The sequence below is a fragment of the Xyrauchen texanus genome, chromosome 33 (genome assembly GCF_025860055.1).
Source record: "Xyrauchen texanus isolate HMW12.3.18 chromosome 33, RBS_HiC_50CHRs, whole genome shotgun sequence".
Taxonomy (NCBI): domain Eukaryota; kingdom Metazoa; phylum Chordata; class Actinopteri; order Cypriniformes; family Catostomidae; genus Xyrauchen; species Xyrauchen texanus.
The window spans coordinates 24,871,709-24,891,311 of record NC_068308.1 but is presented as its reverse complement, the minus strand read 5'-3'; the positions used below and the strand labels follow the sequence as shown (position 1 = coordinate 24,891,311).

Here is a 19,603-nt window from a genome sequence, read left to right as displayed (position 1 = left end):
AAATCATAAAATAATATAATGTTAAATTTGTTACTGAAATCTGATACTGCTTTGGTTTAGTATACTTCATTGTGTAATGCTGTACCTCATATTGTGCTTGTTGGAATATAAAGCCTTTGGGATTCAGAGAGGGGCGGTTGGTTGTATCAGTATCCACTAATATTCAGCCTTCACCGCCTCCTAAAAGAGACCATGGAGGCAGTATGTGAGATCAAAGATTTGTCACTGATAAAATGAACTGTCAGCTTTCATTTGTCTCCCTCTGGCGCACACAACTTGCCTCTAAATCATGTGACTGACGGATCACTGGTTACACTTTGCCAAGCTTTAAAATCTCTACAAACAAAACCACATGTAGGAAATTTCTCAATTCAATTATGCCAAAACACTGTAGTGATGTTTTTCAAGAGCAACCGGAGATGTTCCAAATCACCCTTTCTAAACAGGTGCAATAACTCTACTTCACTCAATCTCATAACCTAATCAGTGACAGAATCAGCAAAAAAAAAAAAAAACTTGCATCCTGACCATGTGTGTTTTTACACTGCCTAAGCCAATTTCAGTTAGTTACTTTCTGGCAGCAGCCCAGCCCTTGTGCTGCAAGGTCCTGGAGGCAAGGATCTTTGTCCCTCTCATTTATTCAGCTAATAAGGCCATGCACTGATCATGTCTCGTGAGGACATGGATACGATTGAGTGAGAAAGGGGGGGTGGCTGTATGGGTCTGTGAAGAGAGTGCAAGAGGAAGGCTTCCTGTTGTTCCTGTAGAGAGGAGGGAGCTATCTGCATGTGGCCACTGTCTTTGGTGTTGACTGTATGTCTGTAAAAGACAAGAAGACATGTAAAATGACCCTCTGACCCCTGTTTTCAGAATCAGAATCTCATGAATAGTGTATACAGTATTCTTTTTATTTCATGCACCCCAGCAGAGTGACATGCTTCAGGGGGATTTGAACAAGACTCAGGAAGTCAAGCCAGGCATTTGATTTGTAAAAGATCCTCTGACAAGCACACCCAGCAGGGAGAGTATACACTGTAAGCATCAAATCTGCTGCAGACATCACCTGGCAGCAAAGGCGGTGTACCTGTCAGTATGGTTTTAAGACATGGAAATATTGCATCAAATATTCACTTTCTTGCCCGTTGCATGAGTAGAGGGCTTAGGGATTAAATACTCTCCTTGTGTAGTCAGACAGTATGAAGGGAATAGCAGAGCCAAAATGTCCACGCATGTATCCAGGAAGTTGCTAATCTAATATTTTTTTTTTGTGAATTATAGGGTTCACAGTTGTGGTAAGAAATCTCTTTTGCCAACAAGGTGTTAGTACTGTTGCAGTACTGTTCCATCATTTATAACTGTGTACAGCATGTCTTTCTTTTAAAGAATATGCCAAGCTTACCTGATGTAAGTATAAAAAAGACATATCCACTATTCATTAAATAACTGACTGTTGCTGACTTGCTAACCTACACTCACAGAGCACTTTATTAGGAACACCTGCACACCTACTTATTCATGTGATTATGGGGGAAATATGTGATCTCAGGGATTTTGACCATGGCATGATTGTTTGTGCCAGACAGGCTGGTTTGAGGATTTCTGTGACTGCTGATCTCTGGGGATTTTCACACACAAAAGTCTCTAGAGTTTACTCAGAATGGTGCCAAAAGCAAACCAAAAAATGTTCTGTGGACGAAAATGCCTTGTTGAGAAGAGAGGTCAGCTGAGAATGGCCAGGGCTTCATTTCCCAAAAGCATTGCAAACCTAAGTTGATCATAGACGGCAATGGTTTCTACAATCTGCTTAGGCTTACGATGCTTTTGGGAAACGCAGCCCAGACTGGTTCGAGCTGACATTATGGCTAAGGTAACTCAGATAACCACTCTGTGCAATTGTATTGAGCAGAATAGCATCTCAAAATACACAACACGTCGAACCTTGAGGCGTATGGGCTAAAACAACAGCAGGAGATCACGCCGGGCACTTTATTATGACCAATGTTCCTAATAAAGTGCTCAGTAAGTCTAGATACACATTTATTTCTCCCTCTGACATACTACTTTCCTACTTATCATTGTGTTAGGATGCTATTTTTGTCTTCTAATTCTGTGGACTGCTCTGCTTGCCCCACATTCTGGCGTTTGAGGCTTTTCTGCATGCTGACAACCTAGTGAAAAACAGCCTCCTGCTCTAGGCTGACTGAACATCTGTCTCTGTAGCACTGACGCCCACAGATGGGAGACCTAGTAGGAGCCCAGATGTACACAACCCAAAAGGGCAAGCAACAAACACTACATACTTAATAACTTAAAATAAAATCATTACATTCTTGCTTTTTTCTCTTATCTCTTTCTAAATGAAAATTGTTCTTTCACATGGTAGTTTTAACAATGATGTTTGTTCCAATATGGCATTTGATGTACTATTATAAATGAAACAAAACAAATGTTTTAATGGCCATTATGTGCTTAACAGCAGATTATGTAATTTGCATTAATCAGATTGTTTTAGGACAAGCAAAATAGTGAAATTGGTCAACTTTTGTAGCTTTCTTCATTTTACAATGATTACCTTATACATTTTTAATTTTCTAAATTTCACCAATATACAAATCTCAGTGGCAGTTTTCATTTATTTATTTGTATACTTCAATTTTGAGTGGATAATTCATTTCAGAATGAGATCACACTCCGATTGACCTTTGGGAAGACACCCTTCTCATCTCCTCCTGGACAGGCCTGTGGCTTTTGTGAATTAATTTAGGCCTGAACTCTAAGTGAACCTGGTCAGCGGAGAGGGTGCTGACAGTGCATTGCTGCTGGTGGGGCAAGAACTGTGCAAACCTAACACCCTGAGTAAATATTGGAGCAGTCCATCAGATGATCAGGGAATGAAACAGGGTTGTCAAGTCCTTGCAGAATTGAGGCTGAAGAAGATAGTATTTAGTGTTTAACAGTTTTTTGTTCTCTGTAATAGCTGATCTCTTCACTAGAGTCATCTGGTGTGCAAAAAAACATGTTAAATAAAAAGACACTGATTTACAATTACATGTTTATGCAAATGTAGACCATTTAAAAAACATTTAATTTGAAAAAGGAGCACAGATTTGTTGCCCATTTGGAGAGAAAGTTTGTTTTAAATTATTTTATTTATGTATTATTTACATTATTTTTTTGATCTTTATTATACCTCTTTTTGGCCTCTTCCTCTTCTAAAAATGTAAAAACGAGATGAAAATTGCAACAAAAGGACCACAATAACATTTGGGGATGGAAAGGTCTTGGCTTAATATCCAATACTTTCATAGTAAGTGTTTTGTCAAGTTAGAATGAAACCTCAAATCTAGCCAGTGAGTATACTGAGTACCAAGGAGTGTTTACATGTTTAGAGAGCCTGGAGGCCGCACAAAAAGGTGAAAAGGTCATTGGAAGCCACCCGGTGTGTAATGCAACATTCCTCTTGTCAAACTATACAGACTAGAGCAACACTGATTTAAATTAGTTCTATTGTAGTGTGACATCCTATGACAAAGGACAGAATCCTACAAACATCATGAAGAGCCTTTTTATTAAAAGAGAATCAATAAATTGACATGTTCCTTAATCTAAAATGTTTTATCAGATTAAATCCACAAACATATTTCAGAAAAATAAAATATTTATTTATTAGAACTTCATATAGGCCAGATTTCAAAATACAGAATCATGTCAGCCTCTTTTACATTCTTTTTTCACTCTTTCAACAGAGGTAGGAAGCTGTAGTGCAAAATAAGACATCAACCTGATGACCTGGGAAATCATTGGACTTCTAAGTCTATACCCTGTTATGCGTGTTTATTCATTTGAACCATGATATGTGTGGCTCTGATGCAAAACTGATTAGGCTTGCATTAATGTATATATAAAACATGCACACTAGCATATGTTTAATGCTTTGTCTACGACAGCAAAATAAGTTAAATAGTTATCCACAGTACCATAATGGAACATCTTATAACAGTAAACAGTTAATTTGCCACATATAGGCCCACAAATGTCAAATAGCAGCGGAAGAGTCTGAGGTAGGAGAAGCTCCTGGGGATGAGGAGTTTGAGTTGTCTGCGCTTTGACCAGCAGATATAAGAGTCGCCCGTTTCATGACCGGGACTGTTCCCTCCTTCTCCCGCTTCTTCTGCTTCATTCTGCGGTTTTGAAACCAAATTTTAACCTGCGTTTCGTTCAGTTCGAGGGTGGCGGCCACCTCCACTCTGCGCGCCCTGGTGAGGTACTTGTTGAAGTGGAACTCCTTCTCAAGTTCGGTGAGCTGCTTGGTGGTAAAATTTGTGCGAATGATATTCTGCTGACCGTGGATCCCATATTCTGCGAACTTAACTGAAGGAGACAAAAATATGGATGGAAAGGAGAGATTACAATACAGAGGCCTACCCTGTCATAACATTAATTCATAAACCGTAACTCACCTGTTTTAGGGGGGTTCCTCTTGACTTTCATCCAGTCAAACGTTGGCGCTTGTTTAATGTTCGTCTTGGAGACGCTGTCACTGTCACCGGAGAGCTGGTACTTGTTGAATGAACCATAATCCTGAGGTTCGTGCTCTCCATAGGTATAGGACTGATAATGGCTTGCAGAGACTGATCCTGGCCTGCAGTTAGATTCACTGAATGTTCCCATGTTTACGACAGAAAAAGCAGGGGACTGAAGACGCATGTGGTCATCTGCTTGAGTGAGAACGTGTTGATGTCCATAATCCGAGTGAGGTCGGGCTTGCTTGCAAAAATTGCTGTGTCCATTTTTACCCATGGCCATGTTGATGTTGTGGTATGGCTGCGACTGAAGCTGCGCATAAGCTGCGCCATGAGTTTCGTGCGGTGCCGGTGTGAAAGTGTTCCCTGCGGCTGGCTGTCCCTCGGGAACGTAACTATTTGTACAAACACTTGGCAAGTATTCTGGTTCCATAGGAAAACATCTAACCTTCGTACTGTACGTGTTAGCGCCACGGTTATAAATCGTATAATCTAAGTAGGAACTCATTGTTGGCTGACCAAGCAATATGTATTAAGCTGGGTCAATATACGCGGATGTGTGGTCTCAGTGCCCCTACAACCTTTAAGCAGTATGTCAAACCACACAAAGTTCTATCCAAGCTCATATCAGTGAAGTGACAGATCATGTGACTGATTTTGCACCAATAGTGTGCGACCCGCGTTTGCACTCTGGGCGTTGCAGGTGTCCATCAAACGATTCACATTTACATGACAAACACATCAATCGAATCCACCCATCAGTTTGATAAACTCGCAATATGTAAATCACATGGTGAACCTAATGTGAATTAGACGACTACAGCAATTCTTAAAAATAAAAAAACTATTTTACAAAGTGTTTCATTGGCGGTATGTAGGGCCTACTAACGTTGATTGTTAATCTGAGTGAAAGCATTGAATCATGCTGCAGTGCACATCAGAGATTGATTTGGCTTAATTTCTCTTTTCTCTCGACGTGTAAGCTAGTTGACTCATAGTTGACTGCCCTTCTGTTATTTTATTTAAATAGCCTAGTTGGCCAATTTAGAAATAATCCCCATAATATGACAGCAAGATTTTTTTTGACGCTAGTAGTATATTTTTGCTCCTAAACCAAAGAAGACAGGAAACGTGTCTTTTGATTCTCTAAAATCTGGAATGCAGTTGTGTTTCCTAGCCAGAGGTAATTTATAGGAGTAGGCCTATAAATCGACAGTATAGCCTAGTTCGAATTTAAAAACGCAAAAGTGAGAATTTCTTCCATTAGGCTATTATTATTATCATCACTGTATGTATGTTACAGAAGAAAGTACTTTTAGCAAATAACTATAAATTGGCTATCAAATTTGCCGAACGTCGCGATAAATACCTTGAATTTGAAGCCATACAAGAAGCCAAATCTCAAGCACTTAAACAGCAAATTAATTGCGTATTTTTGCGCATGGTCAGTTAAAATGTATTTAACAATCCCAATAATTTACATTTAATTGCTATACATTTTGGGAATTGCCTGTTAGGCTATTGAACGTGCTGAAAGGTTGCTGTTAGTCCTGCTGAACTCGAATGCCGATAGGATGTTTCTGGAGAGGCGAGCTTGTCTAGAAGACAAAGAATGCTTAAACATTAAGACTGAATAGCTGTATTCAGTCTTACTTCAAGGAATAGCATCAGAGGGTGGACTTTGCACCTGATACACAGTGGATGACATACATATATCTTTATAGTTCTACTCCCAGTCAAGAGAAGCTATATCTTCAACAAATCGAGGAAATGTAGTGCAAGATTCTGTACAAAAAAGAGAGTGTAATGCACGATTGTAAACCTTATAACAGCAGTTCCTCTGAAGTCTACAGGACTGTGAAAAGGGTTCAGTCACTGGTTTTAAAGAATAGCCTATGTCATGTTTATTTGCAGCAATGATGGTGGACTCCTGATTGGAGATGGTCCATCAAAGAGAGGCATCCTTTTGACCTGCAGTCATTTTTATGCTTCATCCTGTGGTTCTGAAACCAGATTTGTATCTGCCTCTCATTAAGTTTCAGCAAACTGGTCATTTCCACACGTTTCGCCTGTACAAACGGTTGAAGTGGAGATTGTCAAGCTCTACTTGCTGGGCACATGTACGTGCTCTTTTGGAGGCAATGGATCTCAGCGGGGTTTTCTTTTCGCTTCTGCACTCTGTTAAAGAGGACAGGAATTTGAACGCATTTACTCTACATTTTGTATTAAATGTAGACTTTTTAAATTAAACAATCTCCAAATTTACAACAGACAACATGAAAATACTGTTGTTTGTTGAGTAGGCTACATGTACAAATTATAACATTTAAAAAATAAATAAATATTTAAATAATTTCGTTTTGTTTGCCCTATGACGGTTGTAGGCCTACCTTCAAAAGACTGGGAATCTTCTTTGGGGTTTTGCTTGAGTTCTGCCATCCAAGGAAAGATGCAATTTATTCATACAGTTAGACTCAGAGTGGTTTCTTCGAGTTACATCTCCAGCAGTTTTAAGGAATGAAAGCTGACGAGTTGGTAGCTTGAATGAGGATGTTGTAAAACGTAGAAATCGCTAATTTGTCCTGTGCACGATCCTGTTTTTAACGTCCTCTGTACCTCATCCTGTATCCCATTTCTTTGAGGCAGCACAGTGTAAGTTGTTCCTTGTCAGTTACTGATCCAATGTACCTGGGATTATAAGGTTTTTGCTGTGTTATTATGTTCGAATGCATTACGACTTTGTTGCGAGTAATTCCGCGACGGCGTAGGACTGCCGTGTTGTTGTTCGTTATCTGCATTTTCAGGACAAATTTCATCAGTTATGTGGGTCCTTCCTGGGGTTTTAGCAAAACTCTGGCATCTCGTGTCATGTGACAGTGGTTCCGGAGGCCCGCTGGAAGATGACCTAAAGGGTCAGAGCAACACGGCGTGAGTCGGACATAAATCAATCTTCGCAAATGAAAGAGAGAACAAATATGAATACTGTCTCTGTTGTGGAGTAGACCCACGTTGGAATATCTCAACCATCCTGCTTAGAAAATATATAGCATAACAATGGTTTGTTTTTTCTTTATGATCATTTATGAGATGCATATGATAAGATGATAAAAAAAAAAATAACATGCGTAACGCCATATATGCTTTGTAACAATTCAAGCAAATTAACAGTAGCCAAATCATAACTCTGAAGAAAATGAATGAAATTCCTTTGATTGTACACAATGCAGTTAACATGTCAATGTGCACAATGTAAAACAGGAAATAAAGAGACATCGTGCAATATATGTTAGACTGATTGTACAAATTGTAACATCGACAAAAATCCGACTTAAGATATTAAACTCTTTGGGCAACTGTAAAAATGGGTTAAGCCTAGCTATTTTCCAAAAAATAGGCTCTCTTTCAAATAAAATATGTTATTTGAAACCATTATTTCTTATGAAAATGCCTATTTGTGCCGATAGGCTAAACAAATATAACGTATGTGTTCAGGATTCAGAAATTATTATTAACATTTATTATCAAACATTCAGTTAACATTTAATAGTCTGAACTGTAAATAACTTTACGTGCTGTAATAACAAGACAGCCGAACATGTAATCTTTGGATTGCTGAAGTAAAATATTCTGTCCATTGCTTCGAGCAGAAGGGAGATTTAATTCATACAAAACAACAATATTAGGAATATTTTTAACCCTGAATAAGGTGCAAAATAATAATGCTCTTGTTGAATTATTTTGAACAATAATAACGATTTGAACACGGTTATTAAGTATTGAAAATCAGAGGCTTGTGGTTTATTGAACTGACAAATCTGTTTAATGTATTTAGTGCCTGGATCATAGGAACACTATAATAATTGAACAAGAGAGAGAATACTTGGAAAAAGCAATGGGAAAGGGAGTGTGCAATGGTACAGAAGAAAGCACAAAGCCCTGAACTCCTCTTGAACTTTAGTCAAAGTACTGAGGTGATTGATCACTCAAACAGATCCTCCATTCACAAAGCTTGACTTCTTGGAGAGTTGTAGTTAGCCCACACGTTTAAATATGTCAAAACAAGTCACAAATGAGAGAGGCATTTGGTAATTAATATATTTTAGACAATTGTACTGAATATATTTCACTCAGATCAACAATATTCCAATACATTTTTTTGCCGAAAACGTTGCCTCTGACGAGCCTAACTTAAACTGATCGTTGTATGTTTTCAGCACAACTCCACTGCTGTAACTGTCATTAAATAGTTTTGACAAAGAGGAGTTTGCTCACCATGAATTGACGATAAAATACAATAAACGCTTACCCAACGTGATAAAAGCCAAAGGATCCGGTGTATCAAAATGTATGGATAAACTCAGCTAAAGCTAATTTTTATCTGTCTAAAGCTTACAGTATCAGACTACGGAAAGGAAAACTTGTTCTGCTGAGAGTATTGCATATGTCTTAAGTGTAAAAGCTGATGGAAGCAAGAAGGATGTCTCACAGTTAGAAATCGATATAAATTGAACTGCGAAACAAACAAAAATTAAAGCAAGATCAGGATGTTGTTCTAAAGCAGTATTGACATGGTCCACAAGCCAACCGATCAAGAGCGTTTACCACAGTAAACACAATCCAGAAATGTGTTGTTTTCAATTAAATAAGCAAGCCAGATGACAATATGTCACACTGGTCAGTGGCATGAGCAAACGTTTTTTGAGAAGCCAACTACAGTTAATTATAAGGCAATTATAATTCCAACATTATTCAGTTGTCTGGGACTTTATATCACGTGCAATTGCACTTTACAGTATAGTTTAATTGTAAAACCGCAGCCTGCACACATGTTGATTCAGATACATAAATATACAACCCGATATCATATTATGATAATGACCGCTGAAACTAGGGCCTACATTTTTTTCTGCAAAGGTCTCGAGTAGGATTCTGAAAACTGGGTGGATTTTGTACACAGATAATTGTTTCTAAAGGAACCTCTCGGGTTTAAAACGAGTTAATATCAATCAACAGAATGTGTGGCATAATGTTGATTACAACCAAATTAATTTCGACTGGTCCCTTCGACTGGATTGAGGTTACTGTGAGGCACTTACAGTGGAAGTGAATTGGGCCAATATTTGGTGGGTTTACAGGCAGCAATGTGAAGCTTATAATTTAATAAAATAACTTGCTTAATTCTTCTGTTTAAACGTGTCTAGGCCTATTATTTGAGCTGTAACTTGTTCAACTTGTTGTTTTACGGGATTTCAGGGTTTACTGTTAGGTCATGTCAACGAAGTTGTAAAATTTGCTATAACTTTACACAGGAAAGTTTAGTAAGTTATTTTATTACAATAAAAACACGTTACCACGCATATTGTATACTTTTCCAAGTCGCTTTGGATAAAAGCGTCTGCCAAATTAATAAATGTAAATGTATACATATTGTAGCCTATTTGAAACGGTGATTTCAATGTTCACGGATTGGCCCCATTCGTTTCAATTGTAATTTCCTGAAATCTAGATTTTTTGCTTTTTTATATAAGAAAAGGTGGGACAAGTCGAAATTAAAAGTTTGTGGTAGGCTTAATCAACATCATGCCACAATGGTCGATTGATCTTAACGTGTTTAAAACCCGGAATATACCATTATTATCAATAAATCTGTTGTGCTTCAGTACAATAGACGTGTATATTTTTGGTGCTCCATGTCATCTTTACAATAAAATGGTAGTAAACGCTTGTAAATTGGACATCTGTTTCGAATTATTCGTGCATGATATTGTAATTACTGATGTTGAAGATGAGAGAGTGCCGCTGTCTCGGGATTGTCCCGCGATCAATTCCCCAAAGGTCTGGGGGCCTTTGATCTCTCAAGTTGATCTCTAGTGGTCCATTACTTTGCGCACGTGCTCATAGAGAAGTTGATACGTCATAGACAGGTTTTCGGACTGAGTAGGCAGGGCGACAGTCACCACTCCCAGATGAACCGGTGTAGGCCTTTACCTTATATTGATATTGCCAGCCCCATAACCTGGGATGTATAGCCTACAATGTTAACGTAACGACCACTCAATTGAAATGGATCATCGAGATGTGCCAACTGGTATAGGCAAAATATTTACGTTGTCGTAGTTTTTAATAGTAGCCTCTAGACAGCTTTATAAAACATGTGAGAGCAAAAGACTGCAACAAAATCTACACACTATATTCGCATACATGGCCCTCAGGATAAGAGTCCACGATAACCCAATAGACCACATAACAGGTAAATAAGAAAATGCAGGATTATTCACTAACATGTCTTACACCTGTGACTGTAGTCTAGTTTATTTGTCATGACAACAGAAATATGCAGTGTAATTATACAGTAGGCTATTAAGGAAATTAGCCGATGAATGAGATCGAGAGCACGAACAGCTTAACATCGGCCTCAACAACATTTTAGTCAGGCGATAAATCCGTTTCCAACAACTTCAGTATAGCATGTCTAAATGGTTTAATATAGAGTTACTCACAATGTGCGATGTCTTTTTACATGATGTGCGACTGCTCCTAACTTCTCCCTTTTGTTCACAGCAATGTGGATATCTTCTTGCGAGGGAAAAGCTCCGGAGAATTTTCTCCCAAACTCATAGATACAAGTTAGCTCGACGGAAGCCTGTCTTGACGAATTGGCTGCTTTGCCTTTCTGCTCTGCTGCCTCTTCATCAATTATTTAACGAATCACGTGACTGCAAATAAGAGATGTGTAACCCTTTGCCTCTTTTCCATTCGCAGTGAATTAACTACTTTATGTATTAATGGCAGAATTACACACAGACGTACATGCGCTAACGATTATGAATACATTTACTCATGTATCTGGGAAAAAATGGAAGGCCTGACAATAAAATGCATGGCTTTGCATGCAACAGGCCACTTAATAAATGTACTATTGCATGTGATCTAAAAGCAAAGACAAATTCAGTAAATTGTCAAAAAGTGCTTTTCTCAAATGACATCTCACAGTGTATCTACTTCCCAAACTTCTTAAAGAAATACCTGTCTCTTGTCATGTTTGTGTGGTGTCCGTCCAAAGCATTGATGATTAACACGTGGAATCCCTTGGTGTCCGCCTGGGGTTACAGTCAAGTCAAGTCATTTTTATTCATATAGCGCCTTTCACAACACACATCATTTCAAAGCAGCTTTACAGAAAATCATGCAATAACAGAAAAGTAATCTGTAATGACTTAGAGTCATCGTTGTGTAGTTTGATAAAATACGATTGTGAATTGTGCTTTAAAATAAGTAATTAAATAATACTTGTATTTACAACACCAGTGAGCAAGCCGAAGCCGATTGTGGCAAGGAACACACAACCTCATAAAATGTTGGTTAATGGAGAAAAAACCTTGGGAGAAACCAGACTCACTGTGGGGGCCAGTTCCCCTCTAGCTAACATCATGAATACAATGCCAATATTAGGCTACTTATGTATAGTGCAAGTTATGGTTTAAAATAAAGTAATTAATTATTAAATTAAGTAAGTGTTAAGGGTCAGTGTTTAAATAAATATGTATGAACTGTAAGATTCATGTCTAATGTCTTTGAAGTCCATTGATTAACTGCAGAAATTCGCATAGATGCATTGTCCTTATTATTTGGTTGATGAAAGGATTTGTTGGCAATTAATTGGCAGTCTATTTATTCCAATTTAAGACTGTAGTCCATCATTAGACAAGGTGATGCAGGCAGAGATCAGTCAGGTGCATCGCAGTTAAACTGGCTGGTCATTTCGGTGACCATCATATCCTATAAGGTTCGGGCAATGGCATATGATGTATCATGTTTGGAGTTAGCATAAGTTCATCCTCTGAAGTCCATCGTAATAGACTGAAGTGATGTTTGGCTGGCACCGGCTGCTATTAGTCGTCATCACTCAGAGACACTGACACTTTTATTATTATTAACTGTCAATCCAAAACAGTTTGACAAGTCATCGGGTTTCTTTGAAATGCAATAACATCACATTCTCAAGTTGTATTATTTTGTCGATTACTTTATTATCATATAGCCTAATACACTCTAAAATATTTGTAAGATTTACGCATTTCAATTTCCTAACAAAAAATGGTATTGTCTTGTGTTTTTTATATTTCAAGTTTTATTAATATTCACTTGCAACGCGAAATGTGTGTGTGTGAGTTTGAGGAGATTTATTGCCAAGTATGCTTACACATACAATAATTTGTCTTTGTGACCAGAGCTTCTAGTGCACAAACACTACAACAACAAGACAGATATATTAATAAGTAAAAAATCGAATATAATAAAAAGTGAACCTTAACTTACTCCTATTAAGGTAACCCGTTTACATTTACATGACCCTACAGGCTGTCGGCTTGGTCGGTGTTTCAGATCGTTCATGTAAACGGGCTTATGTCACTGAGCCTCTGCATGCTGGGCGTTTTTGCGTTGCATCTGAGAAAGTCGTCTGTCTTGCCCCAAGGACATGAATTTTTAAAACATGTGGTAGCCGAAACATTTCTGGGCTTTCACGTTTAGTGAAGGCCAATCTATCAAAAAATGGGAGTCATTCCCTACTTGAATTTTTGACCCACTGAATTGTTGTCTTAGGCCTGCATTTCTCACCATGCGTTGACTATTTGTTATGATTTTTCACATAATGTTTACGCCAAACGAAGTCTGAAGAAGCACTTGGTTTCCATAAATAAAAGGCAAAAAGGCAAATAAACTGACTGCGAGGGACAGAAATGGTGTCATCACAATTCCGATATGACGTTGTGTTTATGTCAACTACATATTCCCCAAGACACGAATTTGCGACTATATTTTCCACACAAATTCGGATCTACAGGGTATATATAGATGACAGACATCACCGCTAGAAGTCCAATTTATTTTCTGCAAGGCCAAGAAAACTGTTTATCGTGAGCCATTGATTCGCTGATCATCACACACAGTTAACTTTTAAATTTCACCCAGTAAAGGCATATGACCAAAATCCGTTGAGTGTACATCTCATTATTTGCTATTTACTTTCATTACCTCAACACTTCAGCTTCTTTACATTACCTCTTCAACATTACACCATACCCTAACAAGATCTCAATTCAGGATGAACACGCATTTCTCTTAAAACGTAATATCTCAAATCAATGCAACTGTCAAAACACGAAAGTAATGATCACAAATCTGATTCGTTACTTGTATTTTGAAATAATTAAAATTCAAATCAATTCTCTGCATTTTCTTTGCAATCAATTTGTACAATTTCCTGTTTTAAGCAGCATATGTTTTCTTTTTCTGTCAGACTTCCATTTCCCTGTGTCTCTGCAGGACTTGCCTTACAACAACATCGTTTGAGACATCCCAGAACCTTTTGGGCGTATAAAGTTCGATTAAAGATGAACAATTCAGGATAACCTTGATCAGCGTCATTGGGCGTCCGGCTGCTGCACACTTCGATTAGTTCGTTTCAGAATGTTTTTGATTCACTATTATCAAGTAAAACAGTAATTAAATTGCCAATTAAATATGCCTTAAGAATTTTAATTGACACTGGCTTTTTCGTTGTGGTGATTTTTCATAAAGATGACAAACAAGGCAGTTTATTTATTTCTTTTATAGGCTTAGGAGATGCAAATAGAGGCTAAAACAGGCCTATTTATATAAAATATAGGCCTAATTCAAATGAGCAATATGGTAAATTGTAATTTTCGAATAATAAAATAGAAACAAATACGATAAAATATAAAATAGCATAAAGCAATGCTTCATAACGTGCCTAAATGGCTATCCTTTTGTCGGGTGTATCTTATGTGCTTTCAGTTAGAATATGCATGGGCCTAACTGATCTCAAATATCTTTATGTTTTTCAGAACTGTCTTTGTCACCACAGATGACAATGATGCCAACAATTACAGATGAGTGACCTCAACGTGAACTCTGATCCTTACCATGCCTCGCGCTGTCACATTACTAATGATTCCTTTCTTCCATTTCTATATTTTTAAATAGCGTTGATATTTGGGAATTTAGAATTTCTCGCTGTAGGCATGTCGGTTTTTATGACTATACCCTTCGTCGGATAGTTTTTGAGCATTCTGCCAATCTGGATGAGACAAACACCAAAACAAGCAAATAGGCTACACTATGAACCTCCCCATGGAAAACGCTTCCCATTTTCATGCATTACGTCTGTTTGATTTGTTTTGTACCCTAAACCTCATTTAGCCTTCATAACAAACCTGAAGCTTCAGAATTTCAGGGTGTGAACAAGGAGTAAGAGCCGATCAGGAGTTCGGTGTGAGGCGGGCCCTGCTGGCGATGAAGCAGCGTTGCATCAGTAAGAATCACAGCAAAACTGACCGTTCACGGCGCTTTGCCTTTTTTGCGATTCAGAATGTAAAAAAAAATTATAATTTTAAACAATATATATATATATATATATATATATACATATATATATATATATATATATATATATATATATATATAGCATATACACTATTTAATTCACTTACTTTACGAACCTTCATGTCTCCTACAACAAGGTTGCTTCATTTTTAATCCATTGTAATTAATAAAGTTTTTTTTTTTTTTTTTTTTAAAGTACACAATTGCCTTTAAGACAACAAGCCTGTGTTGAGTAAAAGCGCTTACATTTTTTTCCCACAAAACTGCATAGAACTATCAATCCAGCCAGACTGGCACGGACCTAGTGCTTCCCTGGGAAGGCATGTGTGCCACTCTCGTCTCCTGACCTCGGAGTGATCCCATCCCAATGAATAATTGATGAGAACGGCGCCCAGATTACCCCTATCAATATGCAAAACACATTATAGGGGTACAACGGGACTTTAATAATTATGAATCGAGGAACCGTTTCGATCAGGGGCAAATCGTACAGTTAGCTACATTCTGTTCTCAGACCACTACTTGTATGTCTTGTTTTTCTCTCAACCAAAACAAACAATAGGCCACATTCTATATTGTCCGAATTTTTGCACCTATTTTGCAAAGCCCAGATACAGTATATGGTGAAAAAACATATCGTGGGCAGAATACAAATATTACGTATTTTCCCTCAAATGTTTCAGTTTGCTTGATTGGTACATGTCTAACCAGAGACGTTTCACACATCCAAATATTTTTGGACATTTATTGCCAAGTATATTTTTTATTTATAAAAGTGGAATAGGTTTTAGATTTATCTCAGCAATTATTCATGAAAATATATATTTTCTAGAATCAACCCAAAAATAAAAAGCTTTGCTATTGAAAAATTCAGACGGTTCAACCTTCCACTTACACGGTACAAAATCAATATGCAGCAAACATCATTATTTGAATTTCATGAACGAGTATTTTAAACATTAACGTAAACCTAATTTTATGGGTATTTTTGATCAATAATGTAAACAATCTTTGCATTCTCTTTAACGTGTAAACCTTTCAGCTAAAATAACAATTTGCTAAAAAGCCTGATCCTTTTGAAAACAATTCAATTAAATAACCATCTAAAGACAAAATTAAGAAGACTTACTTGAGAACAGAGAAGACAGTCTGCTTATCGTTTCACATCCATCAACAACAACAAAAATAAAATACAAAATATTTAAAAAACAATTATAAAAATGATTGTTGACAGCCAAGTCAGCATGGGATATTACGACTGCCCAGTTTACTGAGAAGACTCCGCATGCCCACAACCTTTAGAATCCCGCTGAAGCAGTTAAACAGTCAGTTACATTCAAGAATGTGAATTATGTAGCACATTGTCAACCCCCCTAAAACCATAAAACTAACTTTATGGACCTCACGTGACTTTTTAGAGCTACCAAGAGCTACATATTGGTGTTATGGACTGACTTCAGAAGAAAATATTCGGCGTAGAATATACTTTTTTGATGTAAGTGACACAAATGATGCAGATTCTAACATAACCTGTAAAATAGTATTCGGTTCATCTGGTTTGAGCATTGCGAGGTAAGTTAAGTAGCTGAGTTATTGTTACACACAAGTGCTAAATTATAAGATTAGTTATAAGTTATTATATGTAATTTTCTGCACTGAAATCCAAAATGTCCTCGCATATCAATGCCTAAACTAAATGGTAGATCAGATTTTATTAGTCAAGGTTGTTTGTAATAGTTACTTCTGTAGCTAATTTCCTTTCAGAGGAAATAATAATTTACAGTGCAAAATATCAGGCAATGAACTGGTGAGTAAAAACGAGCACAAGACAGACCTACAGAGATGCAGAGACTATCATATAAGACAGAAATTTTTATTTTAAACTCAGTTTCAGTTTAGACACAATTACAAAAATGGCAGAGATAGCATCAATATTTCAATGGCAAAACAATTATGTCTCCAAGTTTTAACACAGGACGTTCATAACTCACGTTGTGCACTACAAATAACATATTGGTCACTACTGTATAAAGACATTCTTCATAGGGGATCACATGAGCCCAAATTAATCTTGTGCTGCAACCTAAATACACAAATGTAAGTGCGAAAATATTTTTGTATTTTTATTCAGGTATCATCTACGAGAAATGAATAAGCCCGGCACATAACAAGAATATAGCATGTTGCTTGAATAATACATGACGTTTCAATACAAGGATACAACAATATATATATTTTTTCACTTACTATCTCTTACGATAGTTAGGTAGTGCGAGTTGTACTGTACATAATTCTGGTAACAGGTCTAGAATACGTTGCACAAATAGCTCACATGGAACATGCTTTCTTCCACGAATTTAAAAACTTTACACACTTGACATTCACACTCATTTTATGGTAACTGTAACTAGTTTAGCATAAGTGATGATAACAATATTCAACAGCTGACAATTTGAGTTGCATGGGGAAATTACACGTTGCCAGGTGATATCAGCAAGCTGAAAGGTGCAGCGCTTTAACAGTAGTCGAGTTTACAACTGTGGACGCTATATGATCAATTTTGAAATGCGCTTCCCGCTGTAGCAAGACTCATACTTTTCAGTTTATTGTCCTTCTTCCATTTCATCCTGCGATTTTGGAACCAGATTTTGATTTGCCTCTCTGAGAGGCAGAGCGCGTGAGCTATCTCTATTCTCCTCCTGCGCGTGAGATATCTATTGAAATGGAACTCTTTCTCCAGCTCGAGCGTCTGGTAGCGTGTGTAGGCTGTTCGAGCCCGTTTCCCATCAGGTCCAGTCATATCTGGCATAAGCAAGGGCAAAGAGATAATAAGCAAACACCAAGCTATCAAACGGAAATTGACTTGGATATCTGTTACATTTGGGATCATGTTGGACTCAAAGCGACGTTTATTTTAGAGCCAACTGCTCCATTTTATAGCTTCTTTAATCTATACTTTGACTAAGTCAATGGTCTCTCTAATCATTAGCATACTATTTTCAGACAAACAGTAAACAAAATTAATAAGACCGTTTGAGAATCTAATGTTACATGCATTTCCTCTTTATTAACATATAACCAATAACAAATAGGCTACTATAGTTCACGGTGAAGCAGATATTGTCATTTTGACAATTCTAAAAAATAAGAGTTTACTAATGTCACGTCATGACATCTAAATCAAAGTAAGAGAGGAGTGTATACCATGGTTAATGTGCAGTTTCCTCATCCATGGAAATATCTGTGGAGTTTGACCGTCGTTAGGTGTTGTAGTCGAGGTCGCGACAGATTCTTGCTTTTGCATTCGTGTGGTGGTGTTTGTTTGTGCTCCTTCCTCGGTCTCGGATGAGACATTGGTGTCGTCTGTGTCTGCGAAATGTGTGCTATTGCTGCTGGTGAGATTGTTGCTGTTGGCGAGTCTGTTGTTGCCCGCTGGTGTGCTCTGATCAGATGGAGGAGAGGAACCTTTCAATTCCAGTGTCTCGTTGGTGGCACAAGACAGGGGATCTGGAGACGAGAGCGAGCAGCTCGACTGTCTGTACCGGGTATCCTCACCCGGGTTTTGGAAAGCGCGAGAATTATCTCCAACTGCCCCGAAATGGCCATTGTTGGGTCGATTTACACTTAGGTCTATTCCATTGTAGTTGTAACCGAAAGAACCGGAATGCATACTGTTGGAGTCCCTGTAAGAAGCGTTCATAGCGCCGTTAGAACCATAATTTAGTAACTGATAATCAGACCCATTTGCATAGCGCCCTGAGAACGAGTTTAGAAAATAAGAGCTCATTTGGATGTTTTAAAATGTCTTGATTTGTAGATCTTGGTCGTTAAAATCCAGCGCCGTACAATTTATGATGTAATAATGAATTATAGCAATGCACTGTACTTCGTTTTTGCCATGTATGCGGCCAAATATGGGAGAGCGTTAGGGCATCACGTGCCTTTGTTGACCAGTCGTAAATTCTCTCTGGTGACTTCAAGAGGTAATTCATGCTCTATGGTTACAAATGATGACGAAATGATGATGATCGTTAGGTTCAACTCAATGGTGCCTCCCCATCGCGCGCCACGTCCCACGTTAGCAGAGGGCGTCACCTACTGGGGGAAACTGTAAAATGCCCAAACACCTGCACATTTCGTGGAGCCTTCTTACTGCATCGTTTTCTAACATTGTTTTCACTGCATAATATAGACTGTCGTATTTACAGAAATAAGGCAAATGGTATATATTTCATTACATAATTTTGTGTTTTAGGGGATTAGAATTTCAAAGCAATCCTGTGTGCTTCAGTGTTTCCCTTCTCGTGTAAAGCATTGCGGCTTCTTAAAATAAGTTAGTCTACTTTTTAATCGTCAAGCTGAGGCTTGAATCTATGAAAAATATACGACTGAATGGATTTTTAGAGTGTCGACCTGCCTCGTTTGACCAGCACAGCTTTACAGTGCTGTGAAAAGATTAGGCTATTTATATTCTTATAAATATAATATAATAAAAAATAAAGCAGATGTCTGTCAAATAATGTCCATGTGTCATCTAGAGTGCTTTACACAAACGCATAAAAATAACTGAATGTAGCCTATGTCTTTGGCTATAATGCGGCACATCACTAATAAAACCACAACAGACGGCCATATAGACATATAGAAAAATACACCACAATAATTGTAAAACA

The 19,603-nt window shown here is 37.7% G+C and overlaps 3 protein-coding genes across 6 annotated transcripts in view; all 3 read right to left on the bottom strand.

The window, feature by feature from the left end:
- Positions 1-19,603, bottom strand: part of LOC127627064 (src kinase-associated phosphoprotein 1-like) — a 75,923-nt gene that overhangs the window by 51,510 nt on the left and 4,810 nt on the right. For 2 of the 4 annotated variants that reach the window (XM_052103283.1, XM_052103284.1), the window contains exons 2-3: positions 6,914-7,428; positions 86-180 (exon numbers count right to left, since the gene is read on the bottom strand). The exons of 1 other annotated variant lie outside the window; for it this stretch is intronic. In XM_052103283.1, coding sequence (XP_051959243.1) covers positions 86-90 — 5 coding nt within the window. In that variant the 5' untranslated portion in view covers positions 91-180; positions 6,914-7,428. Of the gene's footprint in view, positions 1-85; positions 181-6,913; positions 7,429-19,603 lie in introns of those variants that run through there. One more of the 4 variants, XM_052103286.1, reaches the window with a different exon arrangement.
- Positions 4,037-4,806, bottom strand: LOC127626682 (homeobox protein Hox-B1b-like). Its single transcript, XM_052102659.1, has 2 exons — positions 4,461-4,806; positions 4,037-4,371 (listed from the first exon to the last, which is right to left on the bottom strand). The coding sequence occupies exons 1-2, from the start codon at positions 4,804-4,806 to the stop codon at positions 4,037-4,039; spliced, it is 681 nt and encodes a 226-aa protein (XP_051958619.1).
- Positions 16,839-18,895, bottom strand: LOC127627066 (homeobox protein Hox-B5b). Its single transcript, XM_052103287.1, has 2 exons — positions 18,135-18,895; positions 16,839-17,732 (listed from the first exon to the last, which is right to left on the bottom strand). Exons 1-2 carry the CDS (start codon positions 18,715-18,717, stop codon positions 17,485-17,487), a joined length of 831 nt encoding a protein of 276 aa, XP_051959247.1. The 5' UTR covers positions 18,718-18,895; the 3' UTR covers positions 16,839-17,484.

Bases quoted from the DNA above. Each gene is read 5' to 3' on its own strand.
- LOC127626682 (XM_052102659.1), bottom strand. From the start codon at position 4,806: ATGGCCATGGGTAAAAATGGACACAGCAATTTTTGCAAGCAAGCCCGA. The intron at 4,372-4,460 runs GTGAGTTACGGT...TGTCTCCTTCAG, and splicing joins GAGGAACCCCCCTAAAACAG to TTAAGTTCGCAGAATATGGG.
- LOC127627066 (XM_052103287.1), bottom strand. From the start codon at position 18,717: ATGAGCTCTTATTTTCTAAACTCGTTCTCAGGGCGCTATGCAAATGGG. The intron at 17,733-18,134 runs GTATACACTCCT...TGCTTATGCCAG, and splicing joins GAAACTGCACATTAACCATG to ATATGACTGGACCTGATGGG.